General features: G+C 47.0%; 1 protein-coding gene across 3 annotated transcripts; it reads right to left on the reverse strand.

Annotated features, from left to right (window-relative positions):
• Nucleotides 1-12,211: 12,211 nt before the first annotated feature.
• Nucleotides 12,212-16,005, reverse strand: LOC131505320 (SCAN domain-containing protein 1-like). Of its 3 annotated transcripts, XM_058718715.1 has the most exons (3): nt 15,854-16,002; nt 15,260-15,359; nt 12,212-13,142 (listed from the first exon to the last, which is right to left on the reverse strand). In XM_058718715.1, the coding sequence occupies exon 3, from the start codon at nt 13,108-13,110 to the stop codon at nt 12,658-12,660; it is 453 nt and encodes a 150-aa protein (XP_058574698.1). In that variant the 5' UTR covers nt 13,111-13,142; nt 15,260-15,359; nt 15,854-16,002; the 3' UTR covers nt 12,212-12,657. The 3 variants fall into 3 exon arrangements, with proteins under 3 accessions (XP_058574698.1, XP_058574697.1, XP_058574699.1); XM_058718714.1 differs by lacking the exon at nt 15,260-15,359 and having other exon boundaries at nt 15,854-16,005; XM_058718716.1 differs by lacking the exons at nt 15,260-15,359; nt 15,854-16,002 and adding an exon at nt 13,827-13,845.
• Nucleotides 16,006-16,280: the final 275 nt, after the last annotated feature.

Consider the following 16,280-nt stretch of genomic DNA (forward strand, 5'->3'; position numbering starts at 1 on the left):
CTTTGCATGTAATAGTAGTTAATGTAATTCACGCAACTACTCTATGAGTTAGGAACTTACGCCCAGGGGTGCCTAGGTAGCTCAGTCAGTTGGGCATCCGACTTCAGCTCAGGTCATGATCTCACAGTTGGGGCTCTGTGCTGACAGCTCCGGGCCTGGAGCTTGCTTCGGATTCTGTGTCTCCTTCTCTATCTGCCCCTCTCCCAGCTCATGCTCACTCTGACTCTCTCAAAAAATAAACATTAAAAAGAAGAAGAAGAAGAAGAAGAAGAAGAAGAAGAACCATTACCCCCATTTACTGATGCATGAACTGAGGCTCAGAAGTGTTAAGGGATTTGCCCAAGGTTGCCAAGCTAGGCAGTGGCAGAGCTGGGACTTGGACCCAAGAGACTGGCCCTAATTGATCACTACACTATCATATTACCCAGCAGGTTAGGAGAAATCAGAAGAGATAAGCTTCAGGTGTAGTCCTATCCCTACTGATACAAACTATTACCATTTTGGTGTACATCTTTCCAGATTTATAGAGATGGAGAGAGATGTACACACATTTATTGCACAAAACAGACTGTGCTCTGCCTTTCCCTTTCAAAACTACATTGTGAATATCTTTCCATCTCAAATGAAACATCATTTTTAAAGGCTGTATTCTCCTGTAAGGGCATTGCAATATATATCTAATCAATCTGCTGTTGGAATTTAGGTTGTTTGGGGCTACTGTAACTTTTGACTGTTGGTAAATGCATAAGCTTAGTTTCATAAACTTGAGGAAAACTGGTTGTGTTTTCTCCCTCTGCAAGACTAGTTGGCGGTGACCTTCCTTTCATCCCGTCTCACAATCCCATGAATGTCCCCAGACAATGTCTGCCCTTTCCATGAGCAGCAATATCTTGATGGGGTGTCACCCAACTGCTTGGCTTTTCCTGCCTCTATTCTGAGGACAAGAACTCACTTAGCACTTTGTCTTTTGTGTTGTCAGGTTTTTGTTAAAATGACCCTCCCCAACCTTTTCACGGTCCCAAAAGGCGGTAGCATTTCTACTGGACCCCAGTCTATCCCTTCCCTTGCTGCCAGCCTAGACCCCAGCCTCTAGAGCCTCCTCCCTACCGCCCCACTGGCTACAGCCACCCCATACTAACAAGAGGAGCAGCCTGGGGGGCTCTGGTTTCCCTTCCCCTGTGGTTACCAGCCCAGTGTCCATTCCTCCTTCTTCTGGCAACAGCACCGCCATTTCTGCAACAGCCCCTTCCCTGATTCTCAAATCCCTGTGGCTCTAGGGGAGAGGATTCTACCCCTAGTTGTGGGGAGAGACGCATGACCTAGGCTTTGCCAATCAGAGAATTCTAGCAGCATTTTCAGGGACAGGCATGTGACCCAATGAGAACCAGTAAGACTCAATTCTGGGACTTTGGTCAGAACTGTCCAGTTGATGAATCTCTCTGCTGAGGGTAGGATGTAACCATGGCACTGCTGGCAACCATCTTCCCACTGCAAGGCCAGAAACTGCTTGAGAAGGAGACCACAAAAGAGGGGGAAAACAGAGCAGGGAGATAGACAGTGAAACCAAGTCCCAGTGGCATTGTTTGAGCCCTTGGATCTAGCCTTACTGCAATTTTCAGTCACATTAGCCAAGAAATTCCCTCTACTGCCTGAGCCAGGTTGGGTAGGTTTCTGTCACTTGCAAGTGCAAGATTCTGTCCACCCCCCCCCCCACCACTCCCCCTTGTCTGCCCTGGTGTGGTACTTGACACCATCTTCTAGATGATTCCTGAATCCCTGCCTCCTCCATCCCCTATTCCCATCCCTATTTCCAAATTTCAAGCTACTCAGAAGTCCCATTAGCACCACTGAAATCATCTCCAGTCCCCACCTGCTTCGGGTCCTACAGTGCCTCCATCCGCGTTGGACTCCTGAACCCTTGTACGCCCAGGGGCTCCCGACATTTCTGCAGCACGAGTCCTACACCCACAAAGGTAATATCCAATTTCTAGATGCTTCCTTTTGACAATCTCTGTTTTAATTCATTTTACACAGCACAACCTTCTTGTCTTCCTCGATCTCAGCTCCTTTTAAGTCACCTTCTGGCTCGGGAACCCTGGTGTTTTTTTCCTTTGCCTTCAAAATAAGATTCAAAGTTCTTTAGCCGGGCATTCTGTATCCTCTGTGATCTGGCACCGGCTTGCTTTTCCAAAGTTATTTCCCTTTCCCTTCTGTATTAGTCAGGGTTGTCCAGAGGAACAGAACCAACAGAAAAAGCAGGGGGAAGGGGAGAAGGAAAGGGAGACAGAGACTGATCTATATTGGTCTATATCTATCTATCTAAAAAGATTTATTCTAAGGAATGAACTTGCATAATTATGGAAATTGACGGGATGAGTTGATTGTAGGATGAGTCAACAAGCTGAGACTCAAGAGAACTGATGATGTAGGTCCAATCCAAGTCCTAAGGCCTGAGAACAAGAACTGCTGTTTCCGTGACAGTTCAACAGCCAGCCAGCTCAAGCCCCAGAAAAGGCCGATGTTTGAATTCAAAGCAGGAAAAATCTCTGTTACTTGAGGGAGGGTCAGCCTTTTTATTCTAGCCAGGCCTTCAACGGATTGGATAAGGCCCACCAACCACATCAGGGAGGGCAATCTACTCAGTCTACGAATTCAAATGTTAATCCTACCCCAAAACACCCTGACAGACAGGTGCACCCAGAATAATGTTCAACCAAGTATCTGGGGCTCCAGGGCCCAGCCACGTTGACGTTTAAAATTAACCATCACGCCGTCGGTCACACACCTTGTCTGTGTGTGGGCTGAAGCAAGACTGAATTACCTAGTATCATATGTGCAGGTATGATGATTTCTTGCCTCCGTGCTCCTGCTCATGCTGGAGCATGGCTCTTTCCCGCCATGAACTGGACCTGTTGCCAACAGCGACCTTGTGTCCCTTCCCACCTCTGTGCTTCCGCAGATTCAGCAGTTCTCCTCCCCGTCTGCCAAACTCCTATCCTTCTCTCCTTCAAGGATCACCATTGACCTCAGCTCTTACACCTTCCCTGACAACCCCAGGCAACCAATCGTTCCTATTACACTTCGTATTTAAAGCATACTATATTAAAATCAGTTGTATCTGTGCTAACTAAACCATTAAGCCATGAGCAGGCAAGGATCTTAGCTTATTCATTTTTGTAACCTTTTACCTAACTTCCTGGCACACTGCCAGCCCCCAAAAATGTTTGATAAATAATGCACGAACGAGCACACTGCCACTTTCCACAGGGCCTGCCCTCCTTCTTGCTGCAAAACTGATGTCTGCTGCTTCTGAACCCCCGTAGCATTTCCCTGAGGATTTCTTCAGGCCTTCGCCCTGTTCGGTCATGTTTATTATCCGTGCTTTCTCTGCCCTACCGGAAGCTCCGGGGGCGCGCTCGGTTCTGGGTGCACTTTTGTGCCCCTCACGGTGCGCCTCAGGTGCCTTAAACACAATGAGTGAGAGGAGTCTCGAAACTGCATTCTTAGCCAAATGCTGAAGAACCGCAAATCCACCACCATCTCCCCGGGGCCTGCCAAGATTTACTCAAGAAGCCGAGGATCCACATTAAAGAGGTTCTCCTTTGTGGTCTTCGGTCTTAGGATTTACATGAGAAAGTCCTAATTTAAGACTTGCCGTGTGACTCGTAGGTGATAAAACTATAAAGGAAAGTAAGGAAGTGATTATTATAAAAATTCGGCTGCTGGCTGCCTCGAAAGGAGGTTGTAATCTGGGAGGGATGGGGGCGGGCAGTGTTGGCAGTGGTCTATTTCATGACCTCGGTGATGATTACATGTGGATGTTTGCTTTGCAATTATTCATTGTACTATACGTTTGTTTTACATGCTTTTCCTCACGTGTCATATTTCATAAAAAAATGAAGGTTGGAAATAAACAAAACAAAAATGAAGTCTCACTATTGTTACCAAGGGGTAGATACCTATCCTTAAGACACAGGCCTACCCTTCCATTTCTGATTTACCGGTTGGTCTTCCCCTCATCTGGCTGGTCATGGCCATGGCTCAGGTCATGTCAGCAGCCCCACTCTGCTGCTAGGATTCCGGACATGCTCCCGATCCGGCCTGCCACACCTCAAGGGGCCAGGGCTGCTGTACCTGAAGCCATAGTCCATCAGCTCAGGAACCTAGACCCTTCTTGGAGTCAGAGAAAGGAGAGGAACTGACCAAACCTGTTTTCTATTTTCCTTTTCTCTAACTGGCCCAGGCTTGCCCTCTTCATCTCTGTTACACATCTCTGGTGGAGACAATCTGAGTCACTGAAGAAGGGTGCCTGAGATGGGATAGGGGAGAGAAAAGTCTAGAAATGACTGAGCAACTCCATCTGCATTGGTAGGGTTTAGTAAGAACCCAGAGGCCCATGGTACAGTGAAGCTTTAATTTCAAAACGATCGGAGAATCACTCACGTGAACCAATTGGTTCACGTTGGCATATTGGGACCAATGTTCAACAGTCAGTGAATATTTTATGTGCTAGGCACCTTGCATGCAAAGATAACTGATATGCCCCTGCTTAACCTCTTCAATGCTTTCTCCTGGTTCTTGTCCACCTCTCCAATGTCCTCAGAACCATGAACTCACTCACTGGGCTCCAGCGATGCTGCCCTCTTTGAAACCTCTCAGACAGAACTGACCTTCCCGAGCCTGCCTTAGAGCCTTTGCACTTGCTGTCCTGAGCTCTCCTGCTCTGCACAAGCCTGCTCCTTTCCACCCTGCACATCTTTGCTCAAATATCACCTCTTTAAGAGGACCTGCTCCCCACGCAGCTTAGAGCAGCACTTCCAACCCATGACAACACCACGCTGCTTTATTTCCTCCATAGCCTCGTCACTATCCAAAACAATCTCACCCCTTTAGTATTCTTACTATCATTCTCTCCCCATTAAAAAGTAAATTCAAGGTCTTCTTTCCACCACTGGACCCTCGGTCCAGTGAATGAAGACATAATCTCTACTCAAGGAGTTAAGGTCTCATAGCGGGACAAACAATAATCAAAAGAAGTGCGAGGACAGAGGTATGCACAAGTATCTAGCAGAACAAGAAAAGCAGAATATTCAAAAGAGTTATACTTGGGGCGCCTGGGTGGCTCAGTTGGTTGAGCATCTGACTTTGGCTCAGGTCATGATCTCATAGCTTGTGAGTTCGAGCTCCATGTTGAGCTCTGTGTTGACAGCTCAGAGCCTGGAGCCTGCTTCAGATTGTGTCCCTCTCTCTCTCTGCCCCTCCCTCGCTCATGCTCTCTCTCTCAAGAATAAATAAAAAACCATTAAAAAAATTAAAAAAAAAAAAGTTACATACTTAACAATTACTAAGTACTTCCTATGCTCCAGGCATTGTTCTGAGTATTTAATATGTATTAACTCACTGGAAATTCACAAGAACTCTGGAATATAGAAACTATTATCTTCAACAAAAACAAGACATGAAGAGGTTAGTAGCCCTTGCCTAAAGTTGTACACCTGGCAGGTGAAAGAGCTGAGGTTCAAACCCAGAGCTGATAAGGGAAGGTTTCCCAAGGGAGCAAGGTTTGATCTCAATCTAAAGGGCCAGGGCAGGCCACGCTGATCACTGCCAGAAAGAACAGGCATGTGCAGGTACACAGGCATGGAAAAGCAGGATGTCAGGGGGGTAGATGAGTCTCATACACATAATGTTGAACACAAGAAGACAGACACAAAACGATATACACTGTAGGATTCCCCTTGGTTCAGAAACAGGCAATACTGCTCTATGCCAGTAGAAATCATAATAGCTTACCTTTCGGGGGATTACTGACTAGGAAAGGACCTAGGAAGTCTTCTGGGATGCTAGTTATTCTCTGTATCTTCATCTGCAAGGTGGTTATAGGGGTATGCTCACTTTGTACAAATTCATCCAGTGATACAATTTCCAGGATGCATGTTATATTTAAATTAAAAAAAATTAAAGGTCACTTCAGCAATAGTATTGACCTAAAAACCAAACCACTTGTGATTTTTTTTTTTTTAAGAGGTGTAGAATTTTTGTGCATCTTGATGATGAGATTTAATGGCTGCAGATAAGAAAAGCAGAAGGGCACCTGGTTGGCTCAGTCAGTTGAGGATCCAACTTCAGCTCAGGTCATGATCTCACAGCCCATGGGTTCGAGCCCCCTGTCAGGTTCTGTGCTGACAGCTCAGAGCGGTCATACTCCTTTGAATTCTGTGTCATCCTCTCTCTCTGCCCCTCCCCCCCTCAAAAATAAGTAAACATTAACAAAAAAAGAAAAATGAAAAAAAAAAAAAAAAGAACAGAGAGGAGGGGCACCTGGCCGGTTCAGACGGTGGAACGTGTGACTCTTGACCTCAGGGTTGTGAATTCGAGCCCCACTTTTGGTGTAGAGATTATTTGAAAATTACTTTAAAATCATAATTACTTTAAAAAAATAAATAAAATCATAATTACTTTAAAAAAAAAAAAGCAGAAAAGAGAGATAGAAGGAACGAGAAGCTAAGACCAGGATTTAATGTGTAGACATTAGAAATGGAGGGTTCAAGAGAGGGGCTCAGAAGACAGAACAAGCTCAAAGGGACAGGGGAGAATCACGGACTGAATCTTCCCCTAACCTAGCAGATTCAGCCACAATAGCATGCATTGAATGTTTCTCTGCTTCTGGTGCTGGGAAGGGGTGAGCCTAGCTGGGACTAAGGCAGGAATGAGACAGGTGTGGGAACGGAAGCTCAGAGAGGTCTGAGATCACACACTTCATAAGTGCTGGAGTTATCTTTGCCAGAACCTCCAATTTGTGCTAAGACAGGGCCAACACTTAAGCACTGGCCCCACTTGAAGGCGGAGTTTTGGCTCAGAGGAAGTGAAAGCAGCCAGCTTTGGTGGTGTTGGTGGCTTCCTGCCCAGGGGACACACCCAGCTTCTAAATCACCATTCTGGACCGTCACGTTGTTGCTAGGCACCGGAGGGGCCCCACCAGCTTTCAAGCAGAGCCAGCCAAGGGCAGTTAACTTCGCCTCACTGCAAGGTCAGGTGCAGAACAGAGAGGGAAGCCAGCCACCCGGTGAAGGCTTTCCTTTTTTTGTTTTGTTTTGTTTACTTCCATCCCCAGCCCTCCCACCTGCCCCCTCCCATTGTCTCCCATGAATTCTAGTTATCTGTGTTCACTAGAAGGAAGAGCCTTCAACCAGGCGGCAGTCACGTGTCTCCTACAAAAATCAAACTGTTCCTTGAGGATCCATCATGGGCAGGCCCTGGGTTGGAGGCCAAGAACATAGAGATTCCCTCTTGATGGAGCTCATGATCTGACTGGGGACAGAGTGGACGCTATAGCACAGTGATACTTGGAATACAACATGACATATGGGGTACACAACATACATTTTCTGACTGAACAGGACTAAAGAACTAAAGCCAGAGTGTTAAAGGAGCTCACAGGAAGGAGGGCCTCTGATGTCAGTTCAAGACAGAAATCAAAGAAGGCTTCATGAAGGCGACCATGCCTATCTATGTCACAAAGAATGAGTAGGAGTAGGTTGGCAGATTGGGGGAGGCATGGGGAGAGGCATTCCAGACCAAGGGAAAATGTCCAATAAATGCCTGGCAGTGGGTGGAAAATGCTTAGCAAAATAGTTAAGCCATTGTCAAGTGCATTGAACTAAGCTGCCTGTGGAAACTGACCACACGTGATGCTCCTGGAAGGGCCAGTTACACTTGAATGCTCCAGCCACCACCACCATCACGGTGGACTCCTCATGGCCCCCCACACCTTGCAGAGTTGGCCTCCTCTCCAGCAACCAGGCCCTGGCACCCACACGCTGCTCAGGGAGTAGCTGCCCAATAGAGGACATACTTTTCCATGGCACCAGCCAGTTGCTAGGAATCTCGAATTACCTTGTGGTCCCAACACTCGTTTTCACCAGCAGTCATCTGGCAGGAACACTTTTCTTTCTTTTAAAAAAAATTTTTTTTTTAATGTTTACTTACTTTGAGAGAGAGAGAGAGAGACAGACAGAAAGAGACAGCACGAGGCAGAGAGAGACAGAGACATAGAATCTGAAGCAGCCTCCAGGCTCTGAGCTGTCAGCAAAGCCTGACACAGGGCTCGAATTCACGAGCGGAAAGATCATGACCTGAGCTGAAGTCCGACACTCAACCCACCGAGCCACCCAGGTGCCCCTGGCAGGAACATTTTCAATAACTAGATGAAATTATTCTTTTGTGGAACTCGGAGTCCAAATAATCCCAGTGGGAAAATTAGGCACAGGAGACAGTTTACAAGTATTTCCCTCTGGCTGCTCTGCATTTTCCTCCTCCTTCCTCTCACAGAATTAAAGTGTTCAGGGTTCTTTGGAACCTGGCTCTAAATGGACTCAAAGAAACTACAACGTCAGGCACTGGGGGTAGCTGGGTCGTGCCGCTGCACAGAGAACGCGTGGGGATCATCCTGGGGAGTGGCAGCGGAGATAGGGAGTTGCTGTCCTCTCCAATCCCCACAGAGCCCTTAACACACTGGACTCAGTCTGCTCTTTGATATTCGGGCAGCGTGACCTCATGGCAAGGGCGTGGGGCCGGAGCCAGATGAAACGGAGATGAACTGCAGCCTCTCCTCTTACTGGGTTTGTTTGGGGCAAAGAATCTCCTCCGTAAATTCCCTTCCATGGGAAAGAGCTGGTACCGCAGGGTTGCTGGGAGACAGTGCTGGGCAACTGTGAACTGTATCAGTCCCGGTTTCAGGACGTGGAGGTTGAGTCATGGCTCTGTCACTTGCCTCTCTCAACCTCTTCTGCTTTGGAGGTTAGACGACATACCTAATTCCCTGACCTTACATTTTTTCTTACTGACAGTGTAAGGCTAGGTTTTAGCCATACAAGGAACTACTCAGTGGCTGCTAAAATTAGTTTTAAATAAAGCTCATCTCTGTATGTTGATAGCAAAAGACCCCAAGACTTATTGGGTAAGAAAAATATACATAGCCTAAACGGACATGGTCTGCATTTTGTGTAAATAAAAAAAGGATGTATGTGTTTATGCACATACGTCTGGTATGTGCTTACATCTGTAGAATTCATATTTTTGGAAGGATACGTAACTGCTAATTTAGGGGAGAGACTTTAAGTTTTCCTTTCAGGGGTGCCTGGGTGGCTTAGTCAGCTAAGCATCCGACTCTTGATTTTGGCTCAGGTCACGATCCCAGGGTTGTGGGATCAAGCCCCAGGTCGGGCTCCACACTGGCTGTGGAGCCTGTTTAAGATTCTCTCTCTCTCTCTCTCTCTCTCTCTCTCTCTCTCGCTCTCGCTCTCGCTCTCGCTCTTTCCCTCCCTCCCTCCCTCCCTCTGCCCCTCCTTCTCATGCTCTCTGGCACATGCAGGTGCTATCCAATCAAATCAAATTTCCTTTTGTCCCTTTCTACACTGTTGGACTTTTCTGTCCACGTGCAAACATATCTTTTGCTTTGAAAAATGGGAATTCCCTGGGAAGTGAGATTATGGACCATTTTTGCTTTCATACTTTTCCTGCATCAAATGAAACTTAAAAGATGTTACTCTACCTTGTGAGATAAATTGAAGAAAAGTCAAAGAAGAAACATCTTGCATGCAGGAGATTTTCAAGAGATGCTTGTTAAATTCACACTTGCAGACATGATGTAAAAAGCCCAAGACTAGGGGGACAGATATCCAAGGCTTAGATTCTAGCTCCACCATTTATCGGCCATATTGTGTTACTGGTGAATCTCAGGTCTCTCATCTATACAGCAGGTGTATTTATACGAAGAGGTAAAGTCAGAGGACTGTATGGATTAAATGAATCATGAACGCATCTAGTCCAGATCCTGGTACACAGTAAACCATGTTAGTAGAATGGCTGGGGCTGGAGGTGTAATATTAATCTTTGTACCAAAGAACTTAAGATTTGTCAGAGTAGGTGACCTTATCCAAACACACGCAGGGATACGAAACCCTGTTTTTTTTTTAAAGTCGGCTCCACGTCCAACGTGAGACTTGAACTCAAGACCCTGAGATTAAGAGTCACATGTTCCACCAACCAAACCAGCCAGACACCCCAATATGAAACCAAATTTACACCACTCTTCCCACAGTTTCCTCAATTCAACATTAAGGGTCATCTGTGGCAAATCTGTGATGAACCGTCCTGTTAAACTGGTGGTTCTCAACTAGGGGCAAATTTGCCCCCAGGGAACATCTGGCAATGTCTGGAGACGTTTTTGGTTGTTTCATCAGTGGGGTGCTACTGGCATCTGGTGAGTAGACTAGGGATGCTGCTAAACATCTTATAATAAACAAGACAAGCCCCCACAAAAGAGAACCGTCTGGCCTCAAACTGCCAATGTTGAGAAAATCTGTGCTAAGGTCACTCAACTCAGGACACCTCAGGGCCATAAAATCCCTAAGGTGGTAACTTTTTGGGCCTCCTGTAAAGTCGGCTGCTTTACTTACACACTGTATTCTAGATCGAAGCAGCTGAGAAATTGGTACTGGCCAGGAAATTCTTAACATCGGGAGTCCCTGATCCCTGCAGACTAAAAGAAATACCTTCATGATGCTCCGAACAAACTGAAATATTGGAGATATTCTGACCCCGTCACGGTTACAAATTCCTTTGCCAATCTTAAATTTTACTTAGAGGTAGGAAAGCTTAAACTAAGGGGCACCCAGCTGGCTCAGTCAGCAGAGCGTGCGACTCTTGATCTCAGGGTTGTGAGTTCGAGCCCCACATTGGGTGTAGAGATTACTTTAAAAGTTTTAAAAAGAGAGAAAAGCTTAATTTAGTCAATAAAAGGCACAGCTCACTGTTCTGTATGTTCTCTACTCCTCAAGCATTTCCAGGCTTTTTTGCTCAAGGTGGGATTCCATCCAGTGATCTGCTTAAGTTCAGTTGCAATCTCACTTCCCTAACTTGGCTATTTCCTCCCTCCTCTGCTGTTAGCGTATTTTTAAAATAGGAAACGTGTTTTCTTAGTGCTATCTCAAAACCAGATACCAAAAAGGGAAGACTAGTTTTACTTAAGCGACCCTACCAATATAGCTCGAGGTCTTCCTCTCCCCTCAAAAATTATACATTTCCTTAATTCAGGGTTTTATAGTTGTATCCTAGCTTCTAGACCAGTCCCATGGGCTCAGCAAGTTATTAAAACCCCAGCAGAATAAACAGGATTTCCAGCTTGGAGCTAACGGGTCCCTCGACCAAAGATTAGTTTCTGAATTGGCACCAAGTTGGTTCCAGGAGCAGATGTACAAATCCAAGAGCCAGGCCAGATGCAGAAAGGTTCCTCAAGACTGGGTCATGCTCAGGAAAAGCAACTGCCCTTTAATGTCTGCCTGTCCCAACCACAGTGACCGCTCTCTCAGTGGTCAGCTGGGGCACGGGTCTCCACACACACAAAGCCAGGATGCCCTGTTTCAGGAAGAGCAGAAGAGAACAGTCAAACGGCTGTAGAGTGAGTTCTGAGGGGAGACAAACTATAGAACAACAGTGATGGAAATGGATCAAGAACAAATCAAACAGATCCGTGTAAGAGTTACCTCTTAGGACCCTGTTTTATCCATTTTTTTTTTAAGTTTATTTATTTTTGAGAGAGAACATGAACAGGGGAGGGGCAGAGAGAGAGGGAGACACAGAATCCGAAGCAGGCTCCAGGCTCTGAGCTGTCAGCACAGAGCCCGACGTGGGGCTCGAACCCACAGACTGTGAGATCATGACCTGAGCCGAAGCCAGATGCTCAACAGACTGAGCCACCCAGGTGCCCCGATCCCTCAGTTTTAATTTAAATTCTGACTGGGGGTGCCTCGGTCCGGTAAGCGTCTTGACTCTTGATTTCAGCTCAGGTCATGATCTTGGGATTCTCTTTCTCCCTCTCTCTGCTCCCCACCCCCACTTGTGCACTCTCGGGCTCTCTCTCAAAATAAATAAACTTAAAAAAAAAAATTCTGGGGTGCCTGGGGTCCCACGACGGGTAAGCACAAGCCCCGCTTTCTCTCTCTCCCCTTCCCTCTCTTTGTGCCCCTGGCTCACTCTCTCTCTTAAGAAAAAAAAAAAAAAAAAAGAAAGAAAAAAACAAATCTGAATAACACAAAGGCATGGGCTGTTCCTATCTTATGTCTAGCTCACATCTACTCCTGATAATTGTCTCACCTTTCTCAAATGCTGAGTAAGAGCTAAACTGGTAAATCACCACAGGACACTGTGATTAAGGACCAAACTTTAATATTTCAAGGGCATCTCAAACGAGTTTACTGGATGGGGTTACAGAAGCTTCCATTCATGCCACCACAGCAAGAATCAAGAATTCTGAAAGCTGAAGCGAGTAGCTCTTTGGATACATAACAATATATTAAAGCATGTCAGAAAGTGCAAAAAAGGAGGCATTCGGCAGAGCAAAAACAAGCAACAGGCTGATTGTCCTAACAGGAGGGTAGAGAAGCTCTTTCCGGAGCTCAGTCCCCGGAATTGGAGCTGCCTCAGCCAGAGGGAGGTCCAGACGTGGGTTTTGACGGATTATTACAACTAGTCAAAGCCAAGCTCAAAAAAACCGAGGCTCACATTTCCCCATGACCGCGACTGGCTCTTGCAACAACAACGAGCACCTCCGGTGACTTCTCACGCGCAGGCCGAGCAAGGACCCAGCGGCAGGACTCAGCCCGTGATTCTGACCCCAGGCTGACATCTCTGGGCCCGAGCTCGGAGCTCCTCGGGCAGGACAGCCTGGAACTGCTCCTGCACCAGCATCTCCACAATCTGCTCCTTTGTGTGAATATCGGGTCTCAGCCACTGTCCAGCAAGCTCCTGCAGATGTCGGAGGACCTCCCTGGGCCCGGCTGCATCCTCATAGCGGAATTTCCTGAACCTCTGCCTGGAGGCTGCAGCGTTGGGACGATTCCTTCGTGGCATGGTCTCAAGGTCTTCGGCAGAGTCTTCATCGAGGCTCTCTGGTGGAAGCCCGGAAGGCTCTCGCGGAACCTGGACCTGGGGAGCCGATATGAGGACAACTTCTGACTCCTCGGCCACCATCTCATTTGACGGTGGCCTTATTTTATCATTCTGGACTTCTCTATTTCTTTGTGTCTCTAAGTACCCTTCAGTCTCCATTCTGGGACTCTGGAAAAGGATGTCTCCGACTCCTAAACACAGAGAAAAGACAGGCTGAGCGAAACAGACCCCAGAGACTGTTAAAACCACCTTGATCTCACGGATCTGGTCCAGATCCAGGTTCCATCCACTTTCCAATCTTAACAGGGTTTCTTAATAAAGGTCCTAGAAATTCTATTTTTGTTTCTTTTGGATCAATTGACACAACGGAGAAAAATGTGTCAGTGGTTTACCAAAACGAAGACTGTAGATTCTCAAAGCACAAAGGACGGAGAACACTGGCCTCGCTAGCTAGAGAACCTTCTAGACAATCTTTCATCCATTTTCCCCTCATTACAAAGCATTTAACATTATGTTAAAACAGAGAACTATGTATGCATATGTTTTATAGGGGGAAAAAATCTTTAAAACCAGGGGTGTTTGCGTCCTCCAATGTCTTTTATGGAGTTATGTTATGACTAAAAGCAAGTTATGAGAAAGGACTAAAATGCAAGAGATAAAAGTCTGTTCATGTATATCTACCCTTCATTTACATCTACTCTGCGGTCTTTTCTACCCCACCTCCCCATCTCTTTCATGATCAAAGAGTAACAAGGGTTTAAAAGCACGTGGAGCCTAAGCCCCCTCTTCACAAAGAAAGAAAAGACTAGAAAAGAAAAGCCTCCACATTAAGATTAAGATCTTAAGTTCCTCTAATCAGTGTACAGGAAACTGACCTAGTCAGAATCCTGGTAGTGCAGACTCCCAACTCTTGGGATGCTTGTCAGCTCTAGGATTAGCAAACCAGATGTAGTGGGGAAGGGGGGAGAGGCGCACCAAATACCTGTAAAATGCCGGAAAAAAAAAAAAGGCTTTGCTTCATTTGGGTTAGGGCCCCAGTCCAAGCGAAGGGTTATTTACAGGAAAACCGCAATCTATGTTATTTAAAGAGAGAGAGAGACTTCAAGTGACAGTACAGAAATGACCAAATTAATTTCTGTATCAGGGTATGTCCAATCAAAGAGTGTAACTCCTAGAATAGTGGTCCGTTTTCAAAGACCGTCTCTTTTTTCATGAACAAACTCCTTCCCCCAAGAACAAATCCCTCCTTAGTCCACGTGGCAGAAGTGTCCATGTTTAAAATCCCTCCCACCTCAGTCTCTCAAACCAGTTTCCTGGGTAACAACTGACAGAGGCCAACAATCACCAACACTGACCAGCTGCTTCGCATTAACTAGTTCTCAGAGCCTAGTCACCTCTTCTCTAAACGTTCCATGACCCATTTTCTAGGAGCCTCGTACTGATTCTAGACCTTGCAGTTTGGATACTCCTGGAGGACACCTGTTCTTCCCGTATTATCTGGGTTTTTGTTCAATCAACAGAATGTACTCTCCCCAAAAGTAAGTTGTTACTAACCTAGAGTGAATGAGGATCAAAGCAAAGTATCCCCATAACTCAGGGGAGCCTTGGATAAAAAGGAAATATTTAGTCAAAGAAAGGTTGGATGCAATGTGAGAAAGCAAAATCCTGGGAACAACCTAACTGACCATGAACAGGGAAATAATTAAAGTATCGTCAACCATTCAGCAGAAAATACAGTGCGGCCTTATAAAGAATGAAGTCAGCCTGTGAGTGCTGATACATCCACACGGCCACGACACATCACCCAAGATGCAGATCACTACGTGTAATATGACCCCACCTGAGGAAATTAAAATACACACACATAAGCATACATGGCCTGATCTATCCACAAACACCTTCAATTATATTTACTTCTTAGGGGCAGGGACAGAAGACAGAAACATTTTTCATTCCATAGCTTTCTATACTGCGTTCTTTTTAACTACAACCACGTCTTACTTTCATAACAACTCAAGAGGAAGCAAACATTCCCCTCCTGCCCAAAACCTTTCTGAGTAAAAAACCCCTAACCCACTTAGGAAAACACCCTTTTACTAATTCTTCTAGCTCTTAGCACCAGAGGTGTTTACAACCCGGACTTCGAAGAATAGTCTCAATTGTCAGGCCAGTTCTCAAGGCTGGCTCTGAAACATGGACCAACTCTACGCCTCACCCCGCTTATAAATCCTATCAGTTTTAGAAACCCAATGACCAGACACAATGCTTACCCTCATCAGTTAATAATTCCTATTTACTGAGCACTTACTTCCTAGCTGACACTATGCTGAGCATTTCACGTTCTCTTCTACGTGATCCTCTTAGCCACTCTCAACTCTCCACACGACTCTCTACTGCCCCGGCCGTCTCTGTTAGCAACAGCAGCAGCCGATGTTATTTGTTGAATTTTACAGGCCAAACGCTCTGCGGAAGCTGTCCCTCATCCAAGCAATCCTCCCGATAACCCAGAATGACATTTTCATTCGCAAGTAAACAAACGGAGGCTCGACAAGAAGGGATTTGCCCAAGATCACAAGGCCAGGAGGTGGCGGGGCTACTCAACCGCGTAGAAAATTCCCGGCTTCTAGGCGGGGAGCTGCGTCGGGCTCCTCCCACCATATGGGCGCGGCTCAGGGGGCCTAGGTGGGGCCGGAAAAGCGCTTCTGGGGCTCCAAACCAGGACCTCCTCCTCCCGGACTGCAGCGAGACCCCGAGCCACGCCAGCCCGGACAGCCCGCAGACCCGCAAAGCAGGGCTTCCCCGCTCCGAAAGCGGCCGCCGCCGCCGCCGCCCCCGGCTCCCCACAGATCGTGCGCCGGGGAAGGAGTGACGGGCGGGAGGGAAGAAGGGAGGGAGCGTTCACCTGCGCAGGTGCCACCTCGGAGGGCAGGGGGCAACGGGGGCGGGGGCGCCTGGCGACCAGACTCGAAGCCCGAAACCGACTCCGAGGAAAGGAAACCAACTACCCAGCGCAGAGCTTTGTAGCCCGTCGCCGGAACCGGAAGTGGCGGCCCGCCGGAAGTTAGAATTGAAGCGGGGAGGGGTGGGGGGGAATAGGGTAGAGGGGGTCTCTCTAGGGCCCGGTGGTGCGTGGTAGCTCCATGGTTTTAACCCGTGGTGGGCTTTGGGCCTTCCTCAATCCTCAGGCCTTCCTACCGCGTGGAGCTGTGGTACTGCCTAGGCAGCCTCTCGGCTTCTGGGAAGTTCTCTGCTTCTCTGAGCCCCAGTTTGCCCAGCTGCAAAATGAAAAGAAGTTGAACCGGGAATTGAGACACTCCAGGAGCCGGCCC

The sequence above is a fragment of the Neofelis nebulosa genome, chromosome 2 (assembly GCF_028018385.1).
Source record: "Neofelis nebulosa isolate mNeoNeb1 chromosome 2, mNeoNeb1.pri, whole genome shotgun sequence".
NCBI classification, from domain to species: Eukaryota; Metazoa; Chordata; class Mammalia; order Carnivora; family Felidae; genus Neofelis; species Neofelis nebulosa.

Excerpts from the sequence above, each read along its gene's own strand:
- LOC131505320 (XM_058718714.1), bottom strand. The coding sequence starts at position 13,110 with ATGGAGACTGAAGGGTACTTAGAGACACAAAGAAATAGAGAAGTCCAG.